Source organism: Paramormyrops kingsleyae, chromosome 23 (assembly GCF_048594095.1).
Source record: "Paramormyrops kingsleyae isolate MSU_618 chromosome 23, PKINGS_0.4, whole genome shotgun sequence".
NCBI classification, from domain to species: Eukaryota; Metazoa; Chordata; class Actinopteri; order Osteoglossiformes; family Mormyridae; genus Paramormyrops; species Paramormyrops kingsleyae.
The window spans coordinates 12,431,778-12,457,587 of NC_132819.1; the positions used below are offsets into that span (position 1 = coordinate 12,431,778).

At 43.5% G+C, this 25,810-nt stretch overlaps 2 protein-coding genes and 1 long non-coding RNA gene across 5 annotated transcripts; 2 read left to right on the forward strand and 1 right to left on the reverse strand.

Moving 5' to 3' along the window:
• Window positions 1-277: 277 nt before the first annotated feature.
• LOC140581933 (serine/threonine-protein kinase PLK3-like) lies at window positions 278-4,353 on the forward strand. Its single transcript, XM_072705820.1, has 10 exons — window positions 278-304; window positions 1,771-1,890; window positions 2,032-2,130; window positions 2,224-2,340; window positions 2,431-2,560; window positions 2,725-2,812; window positions 2,911-3,006; window positions 3,141-3,336; window positions 3,438-3,561; window positions 3,649-4,353. Exons 1-10 carry the CDS (start codon window positions 293-295, stop codon window positions 3,783-3,785), a joined length of 1,119 nt encoding a protein of 372 aa, XP_072561921.1. The 5' UTR covers window positions 278-292; the 3' UTR covers window positions 3,786-4,353.
• Window positions 4,354-13,229: 8,876 nt separating this feature from the next.
• Window positions 13,230-15,039, reverse strand: LOC140581919 (uncharacterized). Its single transcript, XR_011984964.1, has 3 exons — window positions 14,805-15,039; window positions 14,327-14,404; window positions 13,230-14,023 (listed from the first exon to the last, which is right to left on the reverse strand). It is a non-coding gene; the product is annotated as an uncharacterized lncRNA (long non-coding RNA).
• LOC140581918 (serine/threonine-protein kinase PLK3-like) lies at window positions 14,043-17,587 on the forward strand. 3 transcript variants are annotated; one of them, XM_072705769.1, is made up of 10 exons: window positions 14,043-14,140; window positions 15,207-15,326; window positions 15,468-15,566; window positions 15,660-15,776; window positions 15,867-15,996; window positions 16,161-16,248; window positions 16,347-16,442; window positions 16,577-16,772; window positions 16,874-16,997; window positions 17,085-17,587. In XM_072705769.1, exons 1-10 carry the CDS (start codon window positions 14,129-14,131, stop codon window positions 17,219-17,221), a joined length of 1,119 nt encoding a protein of 372 aa, XP_072561870.1. In that variant the 5' UTR covers window positions 14,043-14,128; the 3' UTR covers window positions 17,222-17,587. The 3 variants fall into 3 exon arrangements, with proteins under 3 accessions (XP_072561870.1, XP_072561871.1, XP_072561869.1); XM_072705770.1 differs by lacking the exon at window positions 14,043-14,140 and adding an exon at window positions 14,318-14,414; XM_072705768.1 differs by lacking the exon at window positions 14,043-14,140 and having other exon boundaries at window positions 15,115-15,326.
• Window positions 17,588-25,810: the final 8,223 nt, after the last annotated feature.

Below are 25,810 nucleotides of genomic sequence, written 5' to 3' on the forward strand. Positions count from 1 at the left end.
CTAACGTTGCCCCTCAGTATCTCTGCCACTCAGCGGGTGTGAGCGCAGTGACTTCCGTCTACTGTGACGTTATGGGCATAAGCTTTGCAGTATGAGGAGCGTAAGAATATCAGATAAGAAGATGATGATTATGCTGGAAGTATTTTACGGTTTTATCAACTAGTAGGATACTATAATTTGCAATCTTTGTAAAAGGAAGAAAAAAAAGTTTTGAGAGGCAGAAGTAGCGTTTAGTGGAAAATCCCACTGAACAAAGCGCAGACAATTGTGCCTGACAACGCGAGTACGTAATATGAGAAAAACAGTGAGTGATTTGGGAGTCGCTAGCTTGGGCATCTTGCAAGATATTCAAACTGACGCATAAAACAATTGGATGCACAGACAAACTTTCTAGTAGTAGTAATTAAAGGTTTTTTGGCATACATTTTCCATCTGTATTTGCTAGTTTAACAAACAATAATAGGCCTATATGAAGTATTAATATGTATATTATATTACTATATTATAGCAAAAAAAAACGATGTTCCCTCGGTGTAGCTCCCTCGTGGCACAGGCAGACACAAGTGGTTTTCTTGTAACTGGTTAATTTCGCCTTTACAAATCCAGCTTGAAAAAAGTGAGAAGGAAAATATGTAACAAATTTATAGCATGCACAGCCTGCAGAATCACTAAAAAAAAAGTTGCAAAGAAACATTAAATACAACCTTGGCTGCATATGCCACAAAGGGAAATTGTCGGTCTACGTTATTGTAACTTTCATTTCCAGAGTTCAACAATGTCCGTGCTTGCAGCTTGCTTATCACAGGAATCGTATATATATATATATAATATATATGTGTGTGTGTGTGTGTAAACTTAAGAGGATTGACAATATCCAAGTCACAAATACAAATACACAAATTGATTCTTTATTACAAAAAGAGAGTAACATTTGCACAAAATGGAAAACAAACAGTTAGCACTGCTCCACAGTTAATAGTACTAGCCATAATTCATCGGGTTAGCTTCCGCGCGGTCACACGTAGGCATTTAACACACTGAACATGTCTCTCACAAATACACGTGTTCCACTCAGAGTGACATGCACATTAATTCATACACTGTGACACTGCAAATGCACCAATAAACCGTGCACACTTCAAACGTGTGCCAGTATGACCTTGCAAAAACCCAGCTGGCCCGTTAGCAGTGCTAACACACAAAACCAAAAGACAACAGAAAAAGAAATAAAAGTTAGTTCGCCCGGACCTTCGACTACTCACGCGGCGGACTAACTGAAGAAACCATACAAACTAAATCATAAAGAGAAGCGGCAAACTATAACCAAACAAAAACCACACTTAGCAAATGCAAATGGATGCATTACAAACATTTCAATTAACTAACCACGTACCTTTTACCATAAACCTTTATTTCATCCAACAGGCACACATGGCAGTTCATACTAAAACACAAAAAAGACCACTTTAATAAAATAGACTATTACAAATATTCCCTTCTTATCTTATAATATATATATCTTATTAAAACTCTTAGGGTGTACATTGTGATCGAGTTACGGAAATTGATTTTTTTTTTTTTGATCGAACTATACAATGCCGATGGGTGTGTTTGCAGAAAAGTTTTATTCAATACCTGCGATTTTTTTGAAAAAAAACATGTTCATGTTTTCGTTCGAATTTCCGATGCAGTTGCGTAGTCATGGAACGTACCTTGTTCCGTTGCCTAGTTACTACAGACGCTCCCTCTGCGGTCTCTGTCTTTCTCCAGTCTTACTGCAACATGGCTTGTCCTGCATGGCTCGAAGCTCAGCGGAGAAATGAAGTGCCTGAGATCGTCTTTGATCCCAGAAATGAGCGGTTTTACCGCAAACTGGAACTGTTGGGAGAAGTATGAACTATAAAGATATTTTACACAATTAAGTTGCAATTTATTAGTCTTACTGTAGAGTAGATTCCGGAAAATGGACAATCAGCCACACAATTAGATATGGCAGAAATTCTTAAAATCTTAATACACTTGTGATTTTAGGGAGGTTTTGCGAAATGCTATAAGATGTTGGACATTTTCAGCGGAGAGATCTTTGCGGTCAAGGTAATTCCTATAAAGGACTCTGCTGGAATAAAAGAGGTATGTGGTCTGAATCCTGCTTGAAGTCAGCCCCCTTCACAGTTAAACTGCATTTCCCTTATGCTCATCGTGGTAACGCGTCTGACATTTCAGAGTCTCCGAGAAGTGGAGATTATGAAGAGGCTGCAACACCAGCAAGTCGTGAATTTTTCCCATCATATTGAAGATGAGAAATTCATGTACATCTTCATGGAGCTGTGCAGTAAGGGGGTGAGCCCAGTTGTTTCTGGCCTTTGCAGACAGTTTGTTAAGGTTAAGACTATATGTCGACTCACGCCGTCCTTCCTTTTCCCATTCCAGTCGATGCTAGACATCCTACAGGAAAGAGAGACTCTGAGCAAGCCTGAAGTGCGCTTTTACCTGAGGCAGCTCATCGAGGCTTTAAAATACATGCATGGTGAAGGCATTCTCCACAGGGACCTCAAATTAGGTATGTGTGCGTGTACACGTGATTTGTTTTATTCTTCACGTTAGTGTTGGTATTTTACATGGCATTTCCTGTGTGGTTTATATGATTGCTGCCTGCTGTTGTATTCTGCAATTGTTTAATGCCTGGTGTTATTAGGTGAAGTATTTGAGTCATTGGTCTTTCAGAGAACCTATTATTAACGGAGAACCTTCAACTGAAACTGGCCGACTTTGGACTGGCAACGAAGCTGGAGCCACTGAAAATGAGGCAGAAGTGGGTTGTTTTTCTTAGATTCTCTAGCAAATCTTTCAAATTGCTCATGCAGCAGGCTAAAGGACGTGTATACTGTTTTCATTTTGTGTGTGTTGTAGACGCTTTTGTGGCACTAAAGAGTATGCGGCTCCTGAGGTGTGGAAGATGGAGGGACACGGGCCAGAGGCAGATGTTTGGGCGCTGGGGTGTATCATGTATGTATACCTTCTCAATCGTCCTCACAGTCAGAATGCAGAGTCAAGAATGCATGGTATCTGAAATGCACCTATGCAGAATGTTGTTATATGCAATTGAAACTCAAATGCCTTTGCTCATTTTCTCAATACAGGTATACAATGCTAGTTGGTGCATACCCCTTTGATGGCACAGCTATGGAAATCATGCAGCGTGTCACAGAAGGACAATACACTCTACCCAAGACCCTCTCCTCATCAGCCCGGAAACTGATTTCTTGGATGCTTCAAAGGGATCCACAGGATCGGCCCACGTTAGACCAAATCCTGAGCCACAAGTTCTTCACTAAGGTTAGTGCACATGCAAACTGCTGGTCTGCTGAGTTCAATAATATTCATGCGTCCTGAGGAATTGGTTTGCTCAACCGAAACATCATAAACTACAACCCTAGGGCTTCACTCCTGAGGAACTTCCATCGAATAGCTACCACAGGGTGCCAAGATTTGGAGCTAAACGTGTGAAGAAGTTCTTTGTCAGGCTGTTCTGGCGCATGTTTGGAAAAAGGAGGCCCAAAGGTAAGCTCCTTCAACACAGACCTTGCTAGTCCAGTATCTCTCAGTTCATCAGGCTCAGATACCTGATTTTCCCATGTTTTCTTGCAGATATGCCCGGCAGCCAATGTAAAGTGAAAATCAGCAGAGAGAACAGCAGCCCTTTGGTCTGTAGCAGGGGTGTCCGAACCTGTTTTAGTGAGGGCCACATAAAGAAAAATATTCTGAGGGTTGGGCCAACATATTAGATGTTAGCTATATCAGCCCATCTCTTGCGTATTTAATTTAAATTCGGCAAATTTGGTCAATAAATTGTAATTATGTTTAATAATTTAATTTGTTTACGTCATACCCTGCTCGTCCGCTCCTCCCGTGTGCCATGCCCCCTCCAGGACTGGAGTTTGAGATCCCTGGTGTAGGAGCTATCTTGTTAAAAACAGCACCATCTAGTGTAAAATCTTAGAAGTACAACAGTCAATTTTCATGTGTGGGCCACATTCCATTATGCTTTTGCAATTTGAAGTGGGCCAATTAGAAATGGACAGTGGGCCGCAGTCGGCCCGCAGGCCGTAGTTTGGACACCCCTGGTCTATGGTGAAGCTTGTGGAACCAAATGCCAGCTCACATGTGGTTGCCAAGGTTGAAAACAGGCAGCTGAGCATCGCATCAGAAGCAAAGAAGTCAAGAATGTCTTTCCGGGCAAATCTTTCACATGGACACTTCTTGAGTCTATGCTGGGCAAGCAAATTTAAATGTTCATTTGTCCTGCCTGCCATATGTGTCTCAAATAAATCAGTGTGATTTTTTTTTACTGTGGTTATTGTCTATTGGCTTTTTATTTTTAACCCAGAGGGATTTTAATATTTATATTTGTCTATTTATTATTGTTTGTCTGTTTTGTGTGTGTGTGTGTGTGTGTACAGTAACGTGATTTATGAAATCACTTATTAAGCCAGTCGTAACTCATTCTTCAGTTACATATGTGTACTGTATATAACCTAACTATGTATGGTCCAATCTCCAGTAGAATTAACAGGAGTCCCATGTTCAGTAAAAGAACAGAAATACTGGAAAGCATCTGACTGGGGATCTCTTATTATATGCATTACCAGTGTTGTATGGTGTTCTTTCCACAAAATACTGGAAGCACCTCTTCCTTCTTGTTTTTGGAATTTATACTCTGCTTCAGGAAAAGGTTAAACTGGTTGACATTATTACTGCTGAGAAAGTACTGAAGAAATTTGTTATGGTGTTTGAAAGGTTGTACAGTAAGATGAACATCTCTTAATGTGCATTTGATGACAAGTGTGAGAAACTGGGGTCCTATTGAACTCGGTTCATATTTTAGCACATATTTTAGCACAATTGAATGCACTGTTGCTAGATGTAATTTCTAATGATCCTACCTTGAACAGAGTAGCGCCTAAAATTTGAATGCTTCAACAGTAAAAGCGAATTGAGGAATTAACAGCAGAATTGTTAATACAACTGTTCTCTGTAATGGGTACCGTTGTTTATATGGTTTACGTGAGATGTTGTTTGCAGACATTTATAAGGTGTATGTTATGCAATGTCATGTGCTCCCATGTCCTGGGGGAGGCGGGGGACATTGAGTCCGAATGGGCCATGTTCCGCGCCTCCATTGTGGAGGCGGCTGACCGGAGCTGTGGTGCGGCAATCCGCGAATCCGCTGGTGGACACCAGTGGTGAGAGATGCCGTCAAGCTGAAGAAGGAGTCCTATCGGGCCTTTTTAGCCTGTGGGACTCCAGAGGCAGCTGACAGGTACCGGCAGGCCAAGCGGGATGCAGCTTCGGCGGTCGCTGAGGCTATTGTATTCTTCGTTTTCAAGTTAGCCAGCATAAAACCACGGACAACTCAAAAGGTCTCTCCTTTATTATTCTTCAAAAAAAACTCTTGCATGCTGGTATTTGCATGGTATCATGGGTAATGATGTTCAACCATATTGTATTATGTTATCATCAAATACAATTCAGTCTAATCAGAAACGAAATCATTATGCATATTAAATCAACAAACATAAATAATATATTATAATTAAACGAACAAACAACTTTAAATATATAGTTGCAACAGACTCCCCCCCGATGAACCCTTAGTTCATCATTTAAATCTCCAAATTATATAACAATTGAACTGGTCTTCTCAGTAAGGTTCCAGACGATGTGCGGACTGCACAGGACCGAACTTTCCCATCACGACCAGGAAACAGGTCCTCCACTCTTCCTAGCTTCCAAGTCTGTCTTGGCACGTTGTCATTCCCAAGGAGGACAATATCTCCCACCTTTAACAAAGTAGGTTGCAATGTGTTGGAACAATGGGCTGACTTTAGGCTCAACAGGTAATCCTTTCGCCAGCTGTTCCAGAAAATTGTAAGGAGCCGTTGCCGGTACCGCCATCTCTTTGTAATCTTTTCTCTGTTCAGATTGGCATTCTCAGAGTCAGCCGTAAACTGCTTCGGTGGTAAAGAGGTAAGTCTTTTTCCCACAAGAAAATGGGCTGGCGTCAGTGGCTGTGGTTCATCCAGGTCATTGCTGACAAATGTAAGTGGTCTGGAGTTTAGGATGGCTTCTACCTCTGTCAGAATGGTGGTAAGCTCTTCAAAGTTCAGGGAAGCACGTCCTAGAACCTTTCTCAGGCAGCTTTTCACTGATCTAACTAGCCTTTCCCAGAAACCACCCCACCAGGCAGCTCTTTCAGCGATGAATCGCCAATGTATACCCCTTTTTGAGAAATGTTCTAAAAGTTGCTGCTCTTTAATTCCTTGCCATAGCTCTTTCAGATCTCTGTCAGCTCGTTTGAAGGTTTTTGCATTATCCGAATAAATGACCTTGCATAGTCCCCTTCTAGCGACAAATCTTTTCAGAGCTAACAGGAAATGTTCTGTTGTTTGACTGGAGACGAGCTCTAAATGTACTGCTCTGGTCACTGCACAAGTGAATAATGCAACATAGGCCTTGTCAAGGGTGCTGCCGCTCTTGACAAACAGTGGCCCAGCAAAATCCAAACCAGTGATTTCAAATGGAGGAGATTCTGTAATTCTGTCACGAGGCAATGGAGCAGTAACCTGTTGTACAGGCTTCGCCTTGAATCTTCTGCAGACATTACACCGCGATAGAACACTTTTCACCATCTGTCTCCCTCGCAATATCCAGTGTCTTTCTCTTAATTGAACCAGAGTGTCTCGCACACCTGCATGCATCAGGTGTTCATGGTTGTGCTGAACTAACAGTTCACAATATTTGCCTTTCGCAGGCAAGATCCATGGGTGCTGTTGCCTGAAGCTGAAGTCGGATTGCTGCAACCTGCCTCCAACACACAACAATCCATCCTCATCCAAGAACGGCCTTAACTCTCTAATCTTTGAATCTTTGTTTAAAGCCGTCCCAGTTTCCAAAAGTGACACTTCATTTGCAAAGCCTTGTCGTTGCGTCAACTTCATCCAGAACTTTTCTGCCTCAAACAATTCTTCTGCGGTCAGTTCTCCTTTCCTTTTTGTGGTCAAGCGTGTGTTGTCGGCAAATCTTCTTATCCAGGCTGTTATTCGCAATACTGTCACCAGCTTACTGTGTTTTTGTAGGTCTAATACTGGATTCGTTGCTTCATGCTCTTCACTGCTTAGCTGTACTGTTACATATTCACTTACTTCCAGCTCTTCTCTGACCATGTCATTTTCCACTGAATAGTCATCAGACTCTTTCTCAGGTTCAGATAAGACCAGAAACTCAGGCCCTCTCCACCACAGGTGACTCCGACTCAGGTTCACCACAGTCTGGCCACGGGTGGGGAGATCAGCTGGGTTCTCTTTACCCTTACAGTGAGACCATGATGCAGGGTCCGTCAGGGATTGAATTTCTGTCACTCGGTTGGCAACAAACTGTTTCCACTTATGTGCTGAGCTGTGAATCCAGTGTAGTACGATCATTGAGTCTGTCCACATGTAAAGTTGATAGGTTTCCATTTTAAGCAGATTTATCAAGTTTCTTCCCAGCCGGGCTCCTATCAGTGCTCCCATTAGCTCCAAACGCGGCAATGACAGCTTCTTCAAAGGAGCAACTCTGGATTTGGATGCAACCAGTCTAGCAGCCAGCTTTCTGTCTTTCTGCTCCAACTGTAAGTAGGCGACAGCACTGTACGCCTTTTCACTGGCGTCACAGAACACATGGAGTCTAGATGCACTGCCACTCTGTTCCACTCTTTCTCCATACCAGCGTGGTATAGATATTTGGTGAATCACTGGGAGCTCAGAACACCAGCTAATCCATTGTTGATTCAGATCAGGTGGAAGTTCTTCATCCCAGTCAAGCCCTCTTTCCCACATCTCTTGCAGCAGACATTTAACTCTTATGGTGAAAGGGGTTAAAAACCCTATGGGATCAAAGATGCTGGCTGAGTGCTGAAGAACACTCCTTTTGGTGCTCTTCCTCATTGGTTTTTTCAACAGAGGTCTTAGATCAAACACAAAGTCGTCAGTTTGGGTCCTCCACACTAAGCCAAGTACCTTGAGCACTGTTCCATGGGCCTCTGGTTCTTCAGCTTGGCCAATAGGTGTCTGCTTCCACCTTTCCTTCAGTGCTATAGAGTTAGTCATCCACTTACACAGGTTCATGCCAGCAGCAGACATGATTTCCTTTGCTCTGGTTGTCACAGAGACTGCCTCTTCGACGTCACCAACACTGGCAATAAAATCATCAACATATAATGACTCTTTAATAAGCTGGGCAATATGAGGCTGTTCTTCATACTGCCGAAGATGCTTTCTCACTGTAGCTGCTAACAAGAATAGACTTGATGACACTCCAAACACCACTCTGGACATTCCTCAACACGCGCAGCTTCTCATCAACATCTTCCTTCGGGGTAGCAGTGAACCACAAAAACCTCACCGCATCTCTGTCCCTTTCTGCAAGAGAGATCTGCAAAAAGGCTTGCTTAATGTCGGCCATAAATGCAATTTCATGCAGTCGGAATCTGATCAATATGCCAAGCAGATCTGGATTCAGGTTCGGACCAGTAGACAGACAGTTATTTAGTGAGGGACAGCCTTCTTCATGCGAAGAGGCATCAAACACCACTCTTAGCTTTGTTGTCATCTTATCCTCTCGTACCACAGCATGGTGAGGTAAGTAGTATTCGACAGGTGATGTTAAACACTCACCCTGGTTCACTTCTTCAGCAATGCCCTGTTGAAGATAATCCTCTGTTACTTCACTGTATCTCTGGAAGATGACTGCATCTGACCGCAACCTCCGTTTCAGTCCTTCAAATCTTTTTCTTGCGAATCTGTAGTTGTCAGGGAGTTCTGGTTTCTCATGCCGCCATGGCAACTCCACTTCATATCGCCCATTCTTAAACTGTGCTGTTTTCTCAAACCTCTGAAGTGCCTTCTCCTCTTCTGGATCACCAGGGTCCAGTCTTGTGATGCCAAGAGATTCTATCTCCCAAAAGGCTTTCAGCTGGCTTGAGATCAGTCTATCCTCTTCAACATGAATATGCATACATGCTGCTTCATTAACGCTTGACATTGTCATTGGTCCCTGCACACACCATCCAAATACACTCTCAAGAGCGACCAGCGAGCCAGTAAGTCTTTCTACGCGGCCTGACACTGTGCTCCAGTAATAGTCTGCCCCTATTAACACTGACAGTTCGACCTCAGCAACGCCATCTTCAGTTACATCGGCCAACTGTAGACCTCTTCCTTTCAATTCATGCTGAATGCGGTCTCCTGGAACCTTCATCACAGCAGTGCACACTTGTGGTATTTCAATTGCTTCAATTTCTATTTTCTGTCCCTTGTCCCAAATGTTCTCCAGAATTACCTTTACAGTATTGCGTTTCGTTGTTACAGGTGCAGCGGTGGCAAATGTATGAAGAGTGAAGGTCTCTTGTCTTATAACAGGTAGCTTCAGAGCTCTCGCCTGCTTTTCACACACAAAACTCCTTTGACTTCCTCCATCTAGCAGGCAGCGTACTAATCTCCGTCCACCTGGACCTACTGCATGAGCCTGGGCAGTCTGTAGCAGCACTGTATTCTGGTTCCTTGGTTTCACCTTCATTGAATGTGTAGCAAATGAAGAGACCACATCTTCTAATTTGTCACTGGTGAGTGGTGTAGACCTTTCATGGGTTCCACATACAGCACTGTGATGTCTCTTTCCGCACTGGTCACATGAGGTGTCCTTAAACCTACAGTTTCTTGCTATGTGCCTCGGTCCAAGACACACGAAACATCTTCCCATCCTTTTAAGTTTTTCTCTTCGATCAGCTACATTGTAGTTAGGACAAAGTTCTGGTTTGTGCTCTACACCATCACAAAATACACAATTTAGTGTCCTCTGGCTAGCAGTGTGCAAAGCAGCAGCTGATGACAGACTCCTTTTATGTTTTAACTCAGTAGTTGCATCAGTCCTTTTAAATGGTGTATGGAGGCTATGACTATCTTTCTCTATATTGCCTCTTAACAACTGCGTTGTTCTCTCCCTGCTCAGGATCTCATTTTGTAGAAATTTCATCACCTCTGAGACTTGCCATTCTTCACTCAAACATCTTTGTCTATTATACAGGAGAGCTATGTCCTCGGGTATTAGCTGCAGCAGGACTGGGCAGAGCAGACTGCCATAAGTCTCTGACACAACCCCTAGTGACTCCAAACTACGTATCTGTATCTCACATTCATCATAGAGCTGTCTTATAGCAGCAATGTCAGATGATTTCTTCACCGGTTTAAGATTCAGCAACTTTGTCATATGAGCATTCACTATAAGGTCTTTCCTTCCATATCTCTTTTGTAAAATCTCTAGTGCATGGTCGTAGTTGCTGTCTGATAACATTAGTCCAGTCACTGTTTTGGCTGCAGCGCCGGTAAGGTACGATTTTAAATACGTAAACTTTTCAGTTTTGCATAGCGTCTCATTTTTATGTATTGCCGTCTCAAATTGATTCCAAAAATCTCTCCATAAACTTAAATCGCCACTAAATCGTTGAATCGTCAATTTAGGTAACTTTACTGATTTCTGGCTTGGCAATCTCCCTGCCTCGCGCTCCCTTAGGCTACTCACGTTCTCTTGAACATTCCGGATCACTCTTTCTGCACGCGTCTTCATCGTAATAACTCGTTCCTTATATTCCTCCGCGTTCATGATTTCTCCTTCCAAATCTTCCGTGGCAGTTCTTTGTTCAATTTCTTTATCCAAATCCATCAGTGCTTCTTGTTTAACAGACAAGTTCGCTATTAACTCACTCAAACGTCCAACATCAGCATTTTCTTGGTTAACCTCCGTGTCGATACACTGCAGAAGTCTAGTTGTAGCCCCTCGTATTGCTCTTCGTTTCCTAATTAATCTACCCATTTGTTCATCCGTTTCCATTTCGACGTTTGTTGACTAACTTCCCGGGTTTCGGCACCAAATTTACTATTGTATTCTTCGTTTTCAAGTTAGCCAGCATAAAACCACCGACAACTCAAAAGGTCTCTCCTTTATTATTCTTCAAAAAAAACTCTTGCATGCTGGTATTTGCATGGTATCATGGGTAATGATGTTCAACCATATTGTATTATGTTATCATCAAATACAATTCAGTCTAATCAGAAACGAAATAATTATGCATATTAAATCAACAAACATAAATAATATATTATAATTAAACGAACAAACAACTTTAAATATATAGTTGCAACAGAGGCAAAAACTCGGGTTTGGGAAGAGTTTGGTGAGGCCATGGAAAATGACTTCCGGACGGCTTTGAGGCGATTCTGGTCCACCATCCGGCGGCTCCGGGCGGGAAAGCGGTGCAACATCAACACTGTTTATGGTGGGGATGGGGTGCTGCTGACCTCAACCCGGGACGTTTTGGGTCAGTGGAAGGAGTACTTTGAAGACCTCCTCAATCCCACCGACACGTCTTCCAATGTGGAAGCAGAGTATGGGGACTTGGGTGTGGACTCCCCTATCTCTGGGGTGGAGGTCGCTGAGGTGGTTAAAAAGCTCCTCGGTGGCCAGGCCCCGGGGGTGGATGAGATCCGCCCAGAGTTCCTTAAGGCTCTGGATGCTGTGGGGCTGTCCTGGTTGACACGCATTTGCAGCATCGCATGGACATCGGGGGCAGTGCCTCTGGACTGGCAGACCGGGGTGGTGGTCCCCCTCTTTAAGAAGGGGGACCAGAGGGTGTGTTCTAACTATAGGTGGATCAAACTCCTCAGCCTCCCTGGTAAGGTCTATTCGGGGGTTCTGGAGAGGAGGGTCCGCTGGATTGTCGAACCTCGGATTCAGAAGGAGCAGTGTGGTTTTCGCCCCGGCCGTGGAACAGTGGACCAGCTCTATACTCTCCGCAGGGTTCTGGAGGGTTCATGGGAGTTTGCCCAACCAGTCTACATGTGTTTTGCGGACTTGGAGAAGGCATTCGACCGTGTCCCTCGGGGAGTCCTGTGGGGCGTGCTCCGGGAGTATGGGGTGCTGGGCTTCCTTTTAAGGGCTGTTCGGTCCCCGTATGACCGGTGCCAGAGTCTGGTCCGCATGGGCGGCAATAAGTCGGACTTGTTTCCGGTGAGGGTTGGACTCCGTCAGGGCTGCCCTTTGTCACCGATTGTGTTCATAGTTTTTATGGATAGAATTTCTAGGTGCAGCCAGGGCGTTGAGGGTGTCCGGTTTGGTGACCTCAGGATTAGGTCTCTGCTTTTTGCAGATGATGTGGTCCTGTTGGCCTCATCGGACCATGACCTTCAGCTCTCGCTGGGACAGTTCGCAGCCGAGTGTGATATATCCATCCATCCATCCATCCATTTTCCATACTTGCTTGTCCTATTCAAGGTTGCTTAGGTCCAGGTCTCATGCAAAAACCTGTGGTAGCAAGGCAGGGAATAACCCATTGCAGTCTTGGTTTGTCTCCTTTGTGAAATACCAAACCTTGCTTGCCAGACCTTGCCACTTTTTTTCAACATTTTAAAAGAAGAACACAGAGAGACATTTTCATTGCTAATTGCCACACCGCAATGAGATGTGGCTGTTTTATTATGTAAAAATTATGTATTATGTATGTTCAGTCTGGACAAGCGTATGTCACATCACAGTGCACCACCAGACTCCCTGCACTCTCTCTTTCAGCAGTGGAATAGAGGGGGTCTCTGGGCTCTTCTGTCTCCATCTTCATCAGCGCTGGATCTCTTGCCAGCAGCCCAGCGACTAGTGCTGCCATCAGCAGCCAGAAAGATGTTCATCAATTAAGGGAAAAAAGGCAGACACAATGTAACGGATAGATGCTAAGTCAGCATTATGTAATGCAAAATAGAATAGGTCAGTGGTTTTAATGAACACAATCACTATATTTAAAAAAAAAAATTACACTCTTATGCTGTGATATATTCATGTATGTTTTTGAGTATTGAGGCATATTGTAAACACTTAGTGAGTAACACTGTTGCCTCGCACCTCCTGGACTATTGCCTTCACTCCGTGTCCATGTGTGTCCTACATGCTAACACATGCAGTCAGGCTAATTAATGTCTCTGAATTTCCCATTGTGTATGACTATGTGTGCATCCAGAATCATTGGAGGCCCATGTGGTTTCACTGCCTAGCGCCCCTGGAACCCGCTGCTCATGATGTCAGACAAGCACAAACAACAGGGGTAAAGAAGACTTCTTGTTGTTTAATGTTGTGGTTTTTCCTTCCCCGCCAAATCAGAAGTCAGAAGCCACTCGTGTAGATCCAAGTTCAGTCTTTATTACAACAATGAGGTTGCAACCAAGGCCGGACACTTACAAGTGTGTCCATACTGTTTTACACCAATTTTTATACATTTTCCTATCATACCAAACCTTGGCAGCTTCAGCCTGTTGCACATTGTCTAAGTAGAGGGTTGATGATATATTTGTCCTTCAACATAGTGATAAGATATAACACTAATAAAGCTAGATATTCATACATTCAGGGCTAACATAAAGAAGCTAACAGAAACAGAATTACACGATAAAGTACATTTAGTTTTTAGCAGTCTATTATTATATTTCTTATTAAATAGATTTATACAATCACTCGTATGTCAGCTCTTTCCTATAACTCATGTGTTTTTGTTTTTTTATATATATATTTTATTCAGAATAATTTACATACAACGTCAGAAAATATTATATAACAATGAACAATACCAGAGATAAAATATTGTCTACATATATAGTCTACATACATAACAATGCATAGCAATTCATTAGAAAATATGATACCACATGTACATCCAGCAACATAAATAAATATCTCGTGTTTTCCAAGCATTCAAGCCGAACGCTAACGTTGCCCCTCAGTATCTCTGCCACTCAGCGGGTGTGAGCGCAGTGACTTCCGTCTGCTGTGACGTTAAGGGCATAAGCTTTGCAGTATGAGGAGCGTAAGAATATCAGATAAGAAGATGATGATTATGCTGGAAGTATTTTACGGTTTTCTCAACTAGTAGGACGCTAATTTGCAATCTCTGTAAAAGGAAGAAAAAAAGTTTTGAGAGGCAGAAGTAGCGTTTAGTGGAAAATCCCACTGAACAAAGCGCAGACAATTGTGCCTGACAACGCGAGTACGTAATATGAGAAAAACAGTGAGTGATTTGGGAGTCGCTAGCTTGGGCATCTTGCAAGATATTCAAACTGACGCATAAAACAATTGGATGCACAGACAAAGTTTCTAGTAGTAGTAATTAAAGGTTTTGTTTTTCCATCTGTATTTGCTAGTTTAACAAACAATAATAGGCCTATATGAAGTATAAATATGTATATTATATTACTATATTATAGCAAAAAAACGATGTTCCCTCGGTGTAGCTCCCTCGTGGAACTGGTTAATTTCGCCTTTCCAAATCCAGCTTGAAAAAAGTGAGGAGGAAAATATGTAACAAATTAATAGCGTGCACAGCCTGCAGAATTACTAAAAAAAACTTGCAAAGAAACATTAAATACATCCTTGGCTGCATATGCCACAAAGGGAAATTGTCGGTCTACGTTATTGTAACTAATTAACTTTCATTTCCAGAGTTCAACAATGTCCGTGCTTGCGGCTTGCTTATCACAGGAATCGTATATATATATATATATATACAGTATATATATTTTTTTTTCTATTTTCCCCCTTTTTTGGTATTAATCGTATATTAAGTATATTACTCCAGCACAATAACAGTGCGATTCCTAAATTAAATAATAAATATACTTAACTAAATGCAACTTAAATTCCCCTTTATAAAATAATATCATGGCAACAGTTACATTGGCTAATTGCCGGCTTCCTCTCCGCTCGGTATATTAGCAGTACGGAGGCAGGGCTCCGCGCGCCATTTACAGCCGCTGCCCGTGGTGTTTGTTTCCCTCCCTTGGGTTTGGGTACCTGAAAAGGGTACAAAAAGCGTGTCAGATGGTTGATTTAATATTTTCATGAAAACTAGAGCACGATCGAGTTACGGAAATTGATTTTTTTTTTTGATCGAACTATATAATGCCGATGGGTGTGTTTGCAGAAAAGTTTTATTTAATACCTGTGATTTTTTTGAAAAAAAAACATGTTCATGTTTTCGTTCGAATTTCCGATGCAGTTGCGTAGTCATGGAACGTACCTTGTTCCGTTGCCTAGTTACTACAGACGCTCCCTCTGCGTTCTCTGTCTTTCTCCAGTCTTACTGCAACATGGCTTGTCCTGCATGGCTCGAAGCTCAGCGGAGAAATGAAGTGCCTGAGATCGTCTTTGATCCCAGAAATGAGCGGTTTTACCGCAAACTGGAACTGTTGGGAGAAGTATGAACTATAAAGATATTTTACACAATTAAGTTGCAATTTATTAGTCTTACTGTAGAGTAGATTCCGGAAAATGGACAATCAGCCACACAATTAGATATGGCAGAAATTCTTAAAATCTTAATACACTTGTGATTTTAGGGAGGTTTTGCGAAATGCTATAAGATGTTGGACATTTTCAGCGGAGAGATCTTTGCGGTCAAGGTAATTCCTATAAAGGACTCTGCTGGAATAAAAGAGGTATGTGGTCTGAATCCTGCTTGAAGTCAGCCCCCTTCACAGTTAAACTGCATTTCCCTTATGCTCATCGTGGTAACGCGTCTGACATTTCAGAGTCTCCGAGAAGTGGAGATTATGAAGAGGCTGCAACACCAGCAAGTCGTGAATTTTTCCCATCATATTGAAGATGAGAAATTCATGTACATCTTCATGGAGCTGTGCAGTAAGGGGGTGAGCCCAGTTGTTTCTGGCCTTTGCAGACAGTTTGTTAAGGTTAAGACTATATGTCGACTCACGCCGTCCTTCCTTTTCCCATTCCAGTCGATGCTAGACATCCTACAGGAAAGAGAGACTCTGAGCAAGCCTGAAGTGCGCTTTTACCTGAGGCAGCTCATCGAGGCTTTAAAATACATGCATGGTGAAGGCATTCTCCACAGGGACCTCAAATTAGGTATGTGTGCGCGTACACGTGATTTGTTTTATTCTTCACGTTAGTGTTGGTATTTTACATGGCATTTCCTGTGTGGTTTATATGATTGCTGCCTGCTGTTGTATTCTGCAATTGTTTAATGCCTGGTGTTATTAGGTGAAGTATTTGAGTCATTGGTCTTTCAGAGAACCTATTATTAACGGAGAACCTTCAACTGAAACTGGCCGACTTTGGACTGGCAACGAAGCTGGAGCCACTGAAAATGAGGCAGAAGTGGGTTGTTTTTCTTAGATTCTCTAGCAAATCTTTCAAATTGCTCATGCAGCAGGCTAAAGGACGTGTATACTGTTTTCATTTTGTGTGTGTTGTAGACGCTTTTGTGGCACTAAAGAGTATGCGGCTCCTGAGGTGTGGAAGATGGAGGGACACGGGCCAGAGGCAGATGTTTGGGCGCTGGGGTGTATCATGTATGTATACCTTCTCAATCGTCCTCACAGTCAGAATGCAGAGTCAAGAATGCATGGTATCTGAAATGCACCTATGCAGAATGTTGTTATATGCAATTGAAACTCAAATGCCTTTGCTCATTTTCTCAATACAGGTATACAATGCTAGTTGGTGCATACCCCTTTGATGGCACAGCTATGGAAATCATGCAGCGTGTCACAGAAGGACAATACACTCTACCCAAGACCCTCTCCTCATCAGCCCGGAAACTGATTTCTTGGATGCTTCAAAGGGATCCACAGGATCGGCCCACGTTAGACCAAATCCTGAGCCACAAGTTCTTCACTAAGGTTAGTGCACATGCAAACTGCTGGTCTGCTGAGTTCAATAATATTCATGCGTCCTGAGGAATTGGTTTGCTCAACCGAAACATCATAAACTACAACCCTAGGGCTTCACTCCTGAGGAACTTCCATCGAATAGCTACCACAGGGTGCCAAGATTTGGAGCTAAACGTGTGAAGAAGTTCTTTGTCAGGCTGTTCTGGCGCATGTTTGGAAAAAGGAGGCCCAAAGGTAAGCTCCTTCAACACAGACCTTGCTAGTCCAGTATCTCTCAGTTCATCAGGTTCAGATACCTGATTTTCCCATGTTTTCTTGCAGATATGCCCGGCAGCCAATGTAAAGTGAAAATCAGCAGAGAGAACAGCAGCCCTTTGGTCTGTAGCAGGGGTGTCCGAACCTGTTTTAGTGAGGGCCACATAAAGAAAAATATTCTGAGGGTTGGGCCAACATATTAGATGTTAGCTATATCAGCCCATCTCTTGCGTATTTAATTTAAATTCGGCAAATTTGGTCAATAAATTGTAATTATGTTTAATAATTTAATTTGTTTACGTCATACCCTGCTCGTCCGCTCCTCCCGTGTGCCATGCCCCCTCCAGGACTGGAGTTTGAGATCCCTGGTGTAGGAGCTATCTTGTTAAAAACAGCACCATCTAGTGTAAAATCTTAGAAGTACAACAGTCAATTTTCATGTGTGGGCCACATTCCATTATGCTTTTGCAATTTGAAGTGGGCCAATTAGAAATGGACAGTGGGCCGCAGTCGGCCCGCAGGCCGTAGTTTGGACACCCCTGGTCTATGGTGAAGCTTGTGGAACCAAATGCCAGCTGACATGTGGTTGCCAAGGTTGAAAACAGGCAGCTGAGCATCGCATCAGAAGCAAAGAAGTCAAGAATGTCTTTCCGGGCAAATCTTTCACATGGACACTTCTTGAGTCTATGCTGGGCAAGCAAATTTAAATGTTCATTTGTCCTGCCTGCCATATGTGTCTCAAATAAATCAGTGTGATTTTTTTTTACTGTGGTTATTGTCTATTGGCTTTTTATTTTTAACCCAGAGGGATTTTAATATTTATATTTGTCTATTTATTATTGTTTGTCTGTTTTGTGTGTGTGTGTGTGTGTGTACAGTAACGTGATTTATGAAATCACTTATTAAGCCAGTCGTAACTCATTCTTCAGTTACATATGTGTACTGTATATAACCTAACTATGTATGGTCCAATCTCCAGTAGAATTAACAGGAGTCCCATGTTCAGTAAAAGAACAGAAATACTGGAAAGCATCTGACTGGGGATCTCTTATTATATGCATTACCAGTGTTGTATGGTGTTCTTTCCACAAAATACTGGAAGCACCTCTTCCTTCTTGTTTTTGGAATTTATACTCTGCTTCAGGAAAAGGTTAAACTGGTTGACATTATTACTGCTGAGAAAGTACTGAAGAAATTTGTTATGGTGTTTGAAAGGTTGTACAGTAAGATGAACATCTCTTAATGTGCATTTGATGACAAGTGTGAGAAACTGGGGTCCTATTGAACTCGGTTCATATTTTAGCACATATTTTAGCACAATTGAATGCACTGTTGCTAGATGTAATTTCTAATGATCCTACCTTGAACAGAGTAGCGCCTAAAATTTGAATGCTTCAACAGTAAAAGCAAATTGAGGAATTAACAGCAGAATTGTTAATACAACTGTTCTCTGTAATGGGTACCGTTGTTTATATGGTTTACGTGAGATGTTGTTTGCAGACATTTATAAGGTGTATGTTATGCAATGTCATGTGCTCCCATGTCCTGGGGGAGGCGGGGGACATTGAGTCCGAATGGGCCATGTTCCGCGCCTCCATTGTGGAGGCGGCTGACCGGAGCTGTGGTGCGGCAATCCGCGAATCCGCTGGTGGACACCAGTGGTGAGAGATGCCGTCAAGCTGAAGAAGGAGTCCTATCGGGCCTTTTTAGCCTGTGGGACTCCAGAGGCAGCTGACAGGTACCGGCAGGCCAAGCGGGATGCAGCTTCGGCGGTCGCTGAGGCTATTGTATTCTTCGTTTTCAAGTTAGCCAGCATAAAACCACGGACAACTCAAAAGGTCTCTCCTTTATTATTCTTCAAAAAAAACTCTTGCATGCTGGTATTTGCATGGTATCATGGGTAATGATGTTCAACCATATTGTATTATGTTATCATCAAATACAATTCAGTCTAATCAGAAACGAAATAATTATGCATATTAAATCAACAAACATAAATAATATATTATAATTAAACGAACAAACAACTTTAAATATATAGTTGCAACAGACTCCCCCCCCGATGAACCCTTAGTTCATCATTTAAATCTCCAAATTATATAACAATTGAACTGGTCTTCTCAGTAAGGTTCCAGACGATGTGCGGACTGCACAGGACCGAACTTTCCCATCACGACCAGGAAACAGGTCCTCCACTCTTCCTAGCTTCCAAGTCTGTCTTGGCACGTTGTCATTCCCAAGGAGGACAATATCTCCCACCTTTAACAAAGTAGGTTGCAATGTGTTGGAACAATGGGCTGACTTTAGGCTCAACAGGTAATCCTTTCGCCAGCTGTTCCAGAAAATTGTAAGGAGCCGTTGCCGGTACCGCCATCTCTTTGTAATCTTTTCTCTGTTCAGATTGGCATTCTCAGAGTCAGCCGTAAACTGCTTTGGTGGTAAAGAGGTAAGTCTTTTTCCCACAAGAAAATGGGCTGGCGTCAGTGGCTGTGGTTCATCCAGGTCATTGCTGACAAATGTAAGTGGTCTGGAGTTTAGGATGGCTTCTACCTCTGTCAGAATGGTGGTAAGCTCTTCAAAGTTCAGGGAAGCACGTCCTAGAACCTTTCTCAGGCAGCTTTTCACTGATCTAACTAGCCTTTCCCAGAAACCACCCCACCAGGCAGCTCTTTCAGCGATGAATCGCCAATGTATACCCCTTTTTGAGAAATGTTCTAAAAGTTGCTGCTCTTTAATTCCTTGCCATAGCTCTTTCAGATCTCTGTCAGCTCGTTTGAAGGTTTTTGCATTATCTGAATAAATGACCTTGCATAGTCCCCTTCTAGCGACAAATCTTTTCAGAGCTAACAGGAAATGTTCTGTTGTTTGACTGGAGACGAGCTCTAAATGTACTGCTCTGGTCACTGCACAAGTGAATAATGCAACATAGGCCTTGTCAAGGGTGCTGCCGCTCTTGACAAACAGTGGCCCAGCAAAATCCAAACCAGTGATTTCAAATGGAGGAGATTCTGTAATTCTGTCACGAGGCAATGGAGCAGTAACCTGTTGTACAGGCTTCGCCTTGAATCTTCTGCAGACATTACACCGCGATAGAACACTTTTCACCATCTGTCTCCCTCGCAATATCCAGTGTCTTTCTCTTAATTGAACCAGAGTGTCTCGCACACCTGCATGCATCAGGTGTTCATGGTTGTGCTGAACTAACAGTTCACAATATTTGCCTTTCGCAGGCAAGATCCATGGGTGCTGTTGCCTGAAGCTGAAGTCGGATTGCTGCAACCTGCCTCCAACACACAACAATCCATCCTCATCCAAGAACGGCCTTAACTCTCTAATCTTTGAATCTTTGTTTAAAGCCGTCCCAGTTTCCAAAAGTGACACTTCATTTGCAAAGCCTTTTCGTTGCGTCAACTTCATCCAGAACTTTTCTGCCTCAAACAATTCTTCTGCGGTCAGTTCTCCTTTCCTTTTTGTGGTCAAGCGTGTGTTGTCGGCAAATCTTCTTATCCAGGCTGTTATTCGCAATACTGTCACCAGCTTACTGTGTTTTTGTAGGTCTAATACTGGATTCGTTGCTTCATGCTCTTCACTGCTTAGCTGTACTGTTACATATTCACTTACTTCCAGCTCTTCTCTGACCATGTCATTTTCCACTGAATAGTCATCAGACTCTTTCTCAGGTTCAGATAAGACCAGAAACTCAGGCCCTCTCCACCACAGGTGACTCCGACTCAGGTTCACCACAGTCTGGCCACGGGTGGGGAGATCAGCTGGGTTCTCTTTACCCTTACAGTGAGACCATGATGCAGGGTCCGTCAGGGATTGAATTTCTGTCACTCGGTTGGCAACAAACTGTTTCCACTTATGTGCTGAGCTGTGAATCCAGTGTAGTACGATCATTGAGTCTGTCCACATGTAAAGTTGATAGGTTTCCATTTTAAGCAGATTTATCAAGTTTCTTCCCAGCCGGGCTCCTATCAGTGCTCCCATTAGCTCCAAACGCGGCAATGACAGCTTCTTCAAAGGAGCAACTCTGGATTTGGATGCAACCAGTCTAGCAGCCAGCTTTCTGTTTTTCTGCTCCAACTGTAAGTAGGCGACAGCACTGTACGCCTTTTCACTGGCGTCACAGAACACATGGAGTCTAGATGCACTGCCACTCTGCTCCACTCTTTCTCCATACCAGCGTGGTATAGATATTTGGTGAATCACTGGGAGCTCAGAACACCAGCTAATCCATTGTTGATTCAGATCAGGTGGAAGTTCTTCATCCCAGTCAAGCCCTCTTTCCCACATCTCTTGCAGCAGACATTTAACTCTTATGGTGAAAGGGGTTAAAAACCCTATGGGATCAAAGATGCTGGCTGAGTGCTGAAGAACACTCCTTTTGGTGCTCTTCCTCATTGGTTTTTTCAACAGAGGTCTTAGATCAAACACAAAGTCGTCAGTTTGGGTCCTCCACACTAAGCCAAGTACCTTGAGCACTGTTCCATGGGCCTCTGGTTCTTCAGCTTGGCCAATAGGTGTCTGCTTCCACCTTTCCTTCAGTGCTGTAGAGTTAGTCATCCACTTACACAGGTTCATGCCAGCAGCAGACATGATTTCCTTTGCTCTGGTTGTCACAGAGACTGCCTCTTCGACGTCACCAACACTGGCAATAAAATCATCAACATATAATGACTCTTTAATAAGCTGGGCAATATGAGGCTGTTCTTCATACTGCCGAAGATGCTTTCTCACTGTAGCTGCTAACAAGAATAGACTTGATGACACTCCAAACACCACTCTGGTCATCCTCAACACGCGCAGCTTCTCATCAACATCTTCCTTCGGGGTAGCAGTGAACCACAAAAACCTCACCGCATCTCTGTCCCTTTCTGCAAGAGAGATCTGCAAAAAGGCTTGCTTAATGTCGGCCATAAATGCAATTTCATGCAGTCGGAATCTGATCAATATGCCAAGCAGATCTGGATTCAGGTTCGGACCAGTAGACAGACAGTTATTTAGTGAGGGACAGCCTTCTTCATGCGAAGAGGCATCAAACACCACTCTTAGCTTTGTTGTCATCTTATCCTCTCGTACCACAGCATGGTGAGGTAAGTAGTATTCGACAGGTGATGTTAAACACTCACCCTGGTTCACTTCTTCAGCAATGCCCTGTTGAAGATAATCCTCTATTACTTCACTGTATCTCTGGAAGATGACTGCATCTGACCGCAACCTCCGTTTCAGTCCTTCAAATCTTTTTCTTGCGATTCTGTAGTTGTCAGGGAGTTCTGGTTTCTCATGCCGCCATGGCAACTCCACTTCATATCGCCCATTCTTAAACTGTGCTGTTTTCTCAAACCTCTGAAGTGCCTTCTCCTCTTCTGGATCACCAGGGTCCAGTCTTGTGATGCCAAGAGATTCTATCTCCCAAAAGGCTTTCAGCTGGCTTGAGATCAGTCTATCCTCTTCAACATGAATATGCATACATGCTGCTTCATTAACGCTTGACATTGTCATTGGTCCCTGCACACACCATCCAAATACACTCTCAAGAGCGACCAGCGAGCCAGTAAGTCTTTCTACGCGGCCTGACACTGTGCTCCAGTAATAGTCTGCCCCTATTAACACTGACAGTTCGACCTCAGCAACGCCATCTTCAGTTACATCGGCCAACTGTAGACCTCTTCCTTTCAATTCATGCTGAATGCGGTCTCCTGGAACCTTCATCACAGCAGTGCACACTTGTGGTATTTCAATTGCTTCAATTTCTATTTTCTGTCCCTTGTCCCAAATGTTCTCCAGAATTACCTTTACAGTATTGCGTTTCGTTGTTACAGGTGCAGCGGTGGCAAATGTATGAAGAGTGAAGGTCTCTTGTCTTATAACAGGTAGCTTCAGAGCTCTCGCCTGCTTTTCACACACAAAACTCCTTTGACTTCCTCCATCTAGCAGGCAGCGTACTAATCTCCGTCCACCTGGACCTACTGCATGAGCCTGGGCAGTCTGTAGCAGCACTGTATTCTGGTTCCTTGGTTTCACCTTCATTGAATGTGTAGCAAATGAAGAGACCACATCTTCTAATTTGTCACTGGTGAGTGGTGTAGACCTTTCATGGGTTCCACATACAGCACTGTGATGTCTCTTTCCGCACTGGTCACATGAGGTGTCCTTAAACCTACAGTTTCTTGCTATGTGCCTCGGTCCAAGACACACGAAACATCTTCCCATCCTTTTAAGTTTTTCTCTTCGATCAGCTACATTGTAGTTAGGACAAAGTTCTGGTTTGTGCTCTACACCATCACAAAATACACAATTTAGTGTCCTCTGGCTAGCAGTGTGCAAAGCAGCAGCTGATGATGGACTCCTTTTATGTTTTAACTCAGTAGTTGCATCAGTCCTTTTAAATGGTGTATGGAGGCTATGACTATCTTTCTCTATATTGCCTCTTAACAACTGCGTTGTTCTCTCCCTGCTCAGGATCTCATTTTGTAGAAATTTCATCACCTCTGAGACTTGCCATTCTTCACTCAAACATCTTTGTCTATTATACAGGAGAGCTATGTCCTCGGGTATTAGCTGCAGCAGGACTGGGCAGAGCAGACTGCCATAAGTCTCTGACACAACCCCTAGTGACTCCAAACTACGTATCTGTATCTCACATTCATCATAGAGCTGTCTTATAGCAGCAATGTCAGATGATTTCTTCACCGGTTTAAGATTCAGCAACTTTGTCATATGAGCATTCACTATAAGGTCTTTCCTTCCATATCTCTTTTGTAAAATCTCTAGTGCATGGTCGTAGTTGCTGTCTGATAACATTAGTCCAGTCACTGTTTTGGCTGCAGCGCCGGTAAGGTACGATTTTAAATACGTAAACTTTTCAGTTTTGCATAGCGTCTCATTTTTATGTATTGCCGTCTCAAATTGATTCCAAAAATCTCTCCATAAACTTAAATCGCCACTAAATCGTTGAATCGTCAATTTAGGTAACTTTACTGATTTCTGGCTTGGCAATCTCCCTGCCTCGCGCTCCCTTAGGCTACTCACGTTCTCTTGAACATTCCGGATCACTCTTTCTGCACGCGTCTTCATCGTAATAACTCGTTCCTTATATTCCTCCGCGTTCATGATTTCTCCTTCCAAATCTTCCGTGGCAGTTCTTTGTTCAATTTCTTTATCCAAATCCATCAGTGCTTCTTGTTTAACAGACAAGTTCGCTATTAACTCACTCAAACGTCCAACATCAGCATTTTCTTGGTTAACCTCCGTGTCGATACACTGCAGAAGTCTAGTTGTAGCCCCTCGTATTGCTCTTCGTTTCCTAATTAATCTACCCATTTCCATCCGTTTCCATTTCGACGTTTGTTGACTAACTTCCCAGGTTTCGGCACCAAATTTACTATTGTATTCTTCGTTTTCAAGTTAGCCAGCATAAAACCACGGACAACTCAAAAGGTCTCTCCTTTATTATTCTTCAAAAAAAACTCTTGCATGCTGGTATTTGCATGGTATCATGGGTAATGATGTTCAACCATATTGTATTATGTTATCATCAAATACAATTCAGTCTAATCAGAAACGAAATAATTATGCATATTAAATCAACAAACATAAATAATATATTATAATTAAACGAACAAACAACTTTAAATATATAGTTGCAACAGAGGCAAAAACTCGGGTTTGGGAAGAGTTTGGTGAGGCCATGGAAAATGACTTCCGGACGGCTTTGAGGCGATTCTGGTCCACCATCCGGCGGCTCCGGGCGGGAAAGCGGTGCAACATCAACACTGTTTATGGTGGGGATGGGGTGCTGCTGACCTCAACCCGGGACGTTTTGGGTCAGTGGAAGGAGTACTTTGAAGACCTCCTCAATCCCACCGACACGTCTTCCAATGTGGAAGCAGAGTATGGGGACTTGGGTGTGGACTCCCCTATCTCTGGGGTGGAGGTCGCTGAGGTGGTTAAAAAGCTCCTCGGTGGCCAGGCCCCGGGGGTGGATGAGATCCGCCCAGAGTTCCTTAAGGCTCTGGATGCTGTGGGGCTGTCCTGGTTGACACGCATTTGCAGCATCGCATGGACATCGGGGGCAGTGCCTCTGGACTGGCAGACCGGGGTGGTGGTCCCCCTCGTTAAGAAGGGGGACCAGAGGGTGTGTTCTAACTATAGGTGGATCAAACTCCTCAGCCTCCCTGGTAAGGTCTATTCGGGGGTTCTGGAGAGGAGGGTCCGCTGGATTGTCGAACCTCGGATTCAGAAGGAGCAGTGTGGTTTTCGCCCCGGCCGTGGAACAGTGGACCAGCTCTATACTCTCCGCAGGGTTCTGGAGGGTTCATGGGAGTTTGCCCAACCAGTCTACATGTGTTTTGCGGACTTGGAGAAGGCATTCGACCGTGTCCCTCGGGGAGTCCTGTGGGGCGTGCTCCGGGAGTATGGGGTGCTGGGCTTCCTTTTAAGGGCTGTTCGGTCCCCGTATGACCGGTGCCAGAGTCTGGTCCGCATGGGCGGCAATAAGTCGGACTTGTTTCCGGTGAGGGTTGGACTCCGTCAGGGCTGCCCTTTGTCACCGATTGTGTTCATAGTTTTTATGGATAGAATTTCTAGGTGCAGCCAGGGCGTTGAGGGTGTCCGGTTTGGTGACCTCAGGATTAGGTCTCTGCTTTTTGCAGATGATGTGGTCCTGTTGGCCTCATCGGACCATGACCTTCAGCTCTCGCTGGGACAGTTCGCAGCCGAGTGTGATATATCCATCCATCCATCCATCCATTTTCCATACTTGCTTGTCCTATTCAAGGTTGCTTAGG

What these genes read in the sequence shown, in the direction of transcription:
- LOC140581933 (XM_072705820.1), top strand. An exon ending in AACTGGAACTGTTGGGAGAA is followed by an intron (nt 1,891 to 2,031) that starts GTATGAACTATA and finishes TTGTGATTTTAG; the next exon opens with GGAGGTTTTGCGAAATGCTA. An exon ending in GCCACAAGTTCTTCACTAAG is followed by an intron (nt 3,337 to 3,437) that starts GTTAGTGCACAT and finishes CTACAACCCTAG; the next exon opens with GGCTTCACTCCTGAGGAACT.
- LOC140581918 (XM_072705768.1), top strand. Translation starts at nt 15,138, where the DNA reads ATGGAACGTACCTTGTTCCGTTGCCTAGTTACTACAGACGCTCCCTCT. An exon ending in AACTGGAACTGTTGGGAGAA is followed by an intron (nt 15,327 to 15,467) that starts GTATGAACTATA and finishes TTGTGATTTTAG; the next exon opens with GGAGGTTTTGCGAAATGCTA. An exon ending in ACTCTGCTGGAATAAAAGAG is followed by an intron (nt 15,567 to 15,659) that starts GTATGTGGTCTG and finishes CTGACATTTCAG; the next exon opens with AGTCTCCGAGAAGTGGAGAT.